Source organism: Perca flavescens, chromosome 3 (genome assembly GCF_004354835.1).
Source record: "Perca flavescens isolate YP-PL-M2 chromosome 3, PFLA_1.0, whole genome shotgun sequence".
NCBI classification, from domain to species: Eukaryota; Metazoa; Chordata; class Actinopteri; order Perciformes; family Percidae; genus Perca; species Perca flavescens.
This window is the reverse complement of record NC_041333.1, coordinates 10,119,515-10,123,013: the sequence shown is the minus strand read 5'-3', so window position 1 is coordinate 10,123,013 and position 3,499 is coordinate 10,119,515. Positions and strand designations below refer to the sequence as shown.

The 3,499-nt window shown below is 42.0% G+C and overlaps 1 protein-coding gene across 2 annotated transcripts in view; it reads left to right on the top strand.

Moving 5' to 3' along the window:
- LOC114552482 (uncharacterized) overlaps nt 1–3,499 on the top strand; it is a 17,572-nt gene extending 14,073 nt beyond the window's left edge. For both annotated transcript variants that reach the window (XM_028573316.1, XM_028573315.1), the window contains 2 exons: nt 2,748–2,828; nt 2,922–3,499. In XM_028573316.1, the coding sequence (XP_028429117.1) occupies nt 2,748–2,828; nt 2,922–3,284 (444 nt within the window). In that variant the 3' untranslated portion in view covers nt 3,285–3,499. The remainder of the gene's footprint in view (nt 1–2,747; nt 2,829–2,921) is intronic.

Below are 3,499 nucleotides of genomic sequence, written 5' to 3'. Positions count from 1 at the left end.
TAGCCGCTAACAAAGCCGTGCTAATTCCTTGATAAACACATTTAATTTCCTCTAACTTCTTCACATTAAAATCCCATTGTTATTTTGTTATTTGAAAGCTTTTATTATGAAGCCGCACAATCAGAAAATGTTGAGTTAGTTTTAATCAGCACTAACTTAACACGACTCCCACAACAGATGGCATGTGGTCTGGCTAACCGGATCGGATCCGACTTAACAGTTACAGACGTGTATAAAGTACTAGAGACCCACACTTGAGTAAAAGTACAAGTGCTCTCTCAAAAAAGTGACTTGAGTAGAAGTTGAAGTGCTCTTTAAGCACCACACTTAAAGGGAAATTTCACCGCTGGAAAGCTGAATATATCTTTAAATTGGGTCACTAATGTAGTAGAAATGTGAAAAGAAAATTTGAAATTGGTGCCTTCTAGCCAAGATAAGCCAGAAAATGTGTTTTTGGCTCTAATGGATGAAAGACGCCAAATCCCAGAATGCACTTGCTTTGCTGCTGTATGAGGCCACTCCCAAGCCACGCCTACCCTTTACAGACAGACAGTGAGACGATCAACTCAACAAGTGTGTTTTTTATTGTCATTTCAACCATATACACGAAAAAACGTTTCACCGTGGCTCAAGTGGTGTTACACATTTAAAACATGCCACAGCTGATACATTATCCGCACTTCTTTCAGCGGATTGATTGATAGCTCCAGAGTGAACAGAACTGTGTCCATGGCAACGCTCTGCTATGCATGGCAACGGTGTGTTATCCTTAGCAGCGGTCTGTTATCAAGAAATAACAGACCGCATTCTACATTAGAATTCAAGCAAGCCATGTAATAAAAGAAGGCTAACGCATAGCTACTAGCATTAGCTCTTGGTGGGCTGTGGTATAAACATGGAGTATAAACACAGCCGTACATTTGCGTGGGATGTAGCTAGAATTGTCGGCATTTTACAGTCACAAACTCCACCAGTAGTTAGCAGTTAGTTGGATACAAATCGCCCCATTTCTGCAACAGGCAGTCCGGGGCAACACAGCCAACCTCCACTAGTAGTCTTACCCGGTGACAGCAGGCTGGATTGTCCACAGCAATATTTCCACAACAACAAAAACACAGCACAGAAGTCTCTGAACTCGCGTTGGGAGTTTCGTTGAAGTTGGATGTAGTCCAGTTTGTTTAATGAGCGGACACTTGCAAGCGCGATTGGTGAACAGATGGCTGGCTAGCGTTAGCTTTCCACCGGCACACTCGTTCAACGCACCCCACTGTTGCTCACTTTACCGGCCACAGGAATCAAGCACCACCGCTGGTCTCCGTGCAGGCAAAGCTTGCGTAGTGTGTCGAGTATTGCGTCCGTAAAGTGTCCTGCATATTCTTCGATGTGTACCAATGTATCCCGGTGGTACACGTGTGTGGTAGTGAGGACATGAGGGAGGGAAGCATGGTCATTCAAAAATACTACCAGGTTTCTACTGATACAAAGCTTAATGCTAATCGGTGAATTTTCCCTTTAAGTGGAAGTACTAAAGTATTCAACATTTTTTTGTACTCAAGTATTGCAAGTAGGTTATTTTAAAATCTACTACTCAAGAACTGAAAGTAAAAGTACAAGTATTGTGTTATTTAGTTATTAAAGAAAACAGTCATAAGTTTGAATATCATATTGTTTATATTATTTCAAATGTTTAGCCTAAGGCTGTAGCCAAAGGAATTAACAAATATTAAATATATTAAAAATAACAAATACTGAAATAAAATGTACAATTATCACACTGTGCAAGTAAAATGAATATCTTCTCCAGCACAGTAACGATTAAAGCCCCAAAAAACGTATCCCACACTAGTTAGTAACGTGTGATGTACAGGAAAGTTAGCAAGCTAGCAACATACAGATAAACTAGCAGCTTCACATCACAGGGTCTAACTGTTAACATTCAGGACTCACTGCAGACTGGAACAACTCAGGACTAGCTTCATCTGCTGTAACAACAGCTAAATAGAGTACAAACTTACATTGTCTCGGACTTCTGAACGGGCAACCGTAATGAAAAGAAAATTAGTGTACGTAACTAACGTAGCCGTAACTACACACACTGTAACCTACACAGTCTCCGTAGCGTGAGGAATCCACAACAGTAACGAGTAACGATGCAGCACATAAAACACGTATCGGAGTAAAAGTATTTCATTCATCGAAAATATGTACTCAAGTAAAAGTGGAAGTAGGAGAAAAAAAGAATACTCCAGTAGAGTACAGATACAGCCTTTTAGTACTTTAAGTAGAGTAGTTAAGTAGTTCTACTTCGTTACTATACAGCTCTGGACACGATCGGATGACAAAGGTTGCTTTGAAAGGACAATTTGTGACTAAATATATTTGTTGTTTTTCTGGGGGGTGGCCGTTGCTCAGTCCCTGGGGAGTTGGGTTTGGAACCAAAGGGTCGCTGGTTCAAACCCCCTCACGGACCAAAGCACGGGACGGTAGCTGGAGAGGTTCACCTCATGGGCACTGTCAAGGTGCCCTTGAGCAAGGCACCGAACCCCCAACTGCTCGGGGCGCTCATCCATGGGCAGCCCCCTCACTCTGACATCACTCCGTTAGTGCATGTATAGGTCCTGTGCATGTGTGTGTATTTCAGGCCTGGGTGTAATGTGTGTGACTGCAACTGTACCAACAGAGTAGAATATGTGAATTTCCCATTATAAATAAAGGCATTTCTTCTTTTTCTTCTTCTTCCTCTTCAGATGTCAAATCAGGAGGAAGTTGGGCTTTTGCTGGACAGTGATGCTGATGATGAATTGGAGCCAAATTTTTCTTCAGATGAGGTAATCCCAACAACATGACACAAACAATTGTCATATTTAATCCAAGATGTCTTTCCAAACTATTTCTTTTTGCTCCATTTGCATTTTCATCAGACTCTGTGTCCCAAAAGGCCGAGGCTAACCGGCCTGGAGGAGCTTTTTGAAGAGGAGGACAGAGCTCTGAAGAGCGTTAGAGCAGCAGAGAAGACCCCAATACCTGAACAAGTCCAGAGAGAAATCCAGCTGTACAGAAACCTGGCTGCCGTGCCCACATCAGAGGACGCTCTGGCCTGGTGGTGGAAGAGACGGGACTCGCTGCCTCTCCTGTCTCAGCTCTCCAACTCATACCTGTGTATCCAAGCATCGTCTGCGTCTCGTGAGAGAGTGTGTTCCACTGCAGGGGACACAACCAGCCGAGACGGGTCACACATTCTACCAGAACAGGCAGATATGCAGATTTTTCTACAGAAAAATTGATTAAAACCAATGCAATTTTAGCAATACTAAAATCCTGTTATTCATGAGCTATGTGTTCAAGTACCTCATTCACTGGGCTGCTAGCTTAATATTATGTCTAATTTGCCTCATATCACAAGGAGCAGTAAGTAAGGAGTATAATGTAAATGTATATAAATATGTTTTAGATTTGGTGATACAAGAAAAAATAAACTTTTTTTTTTTTTTACCATCAT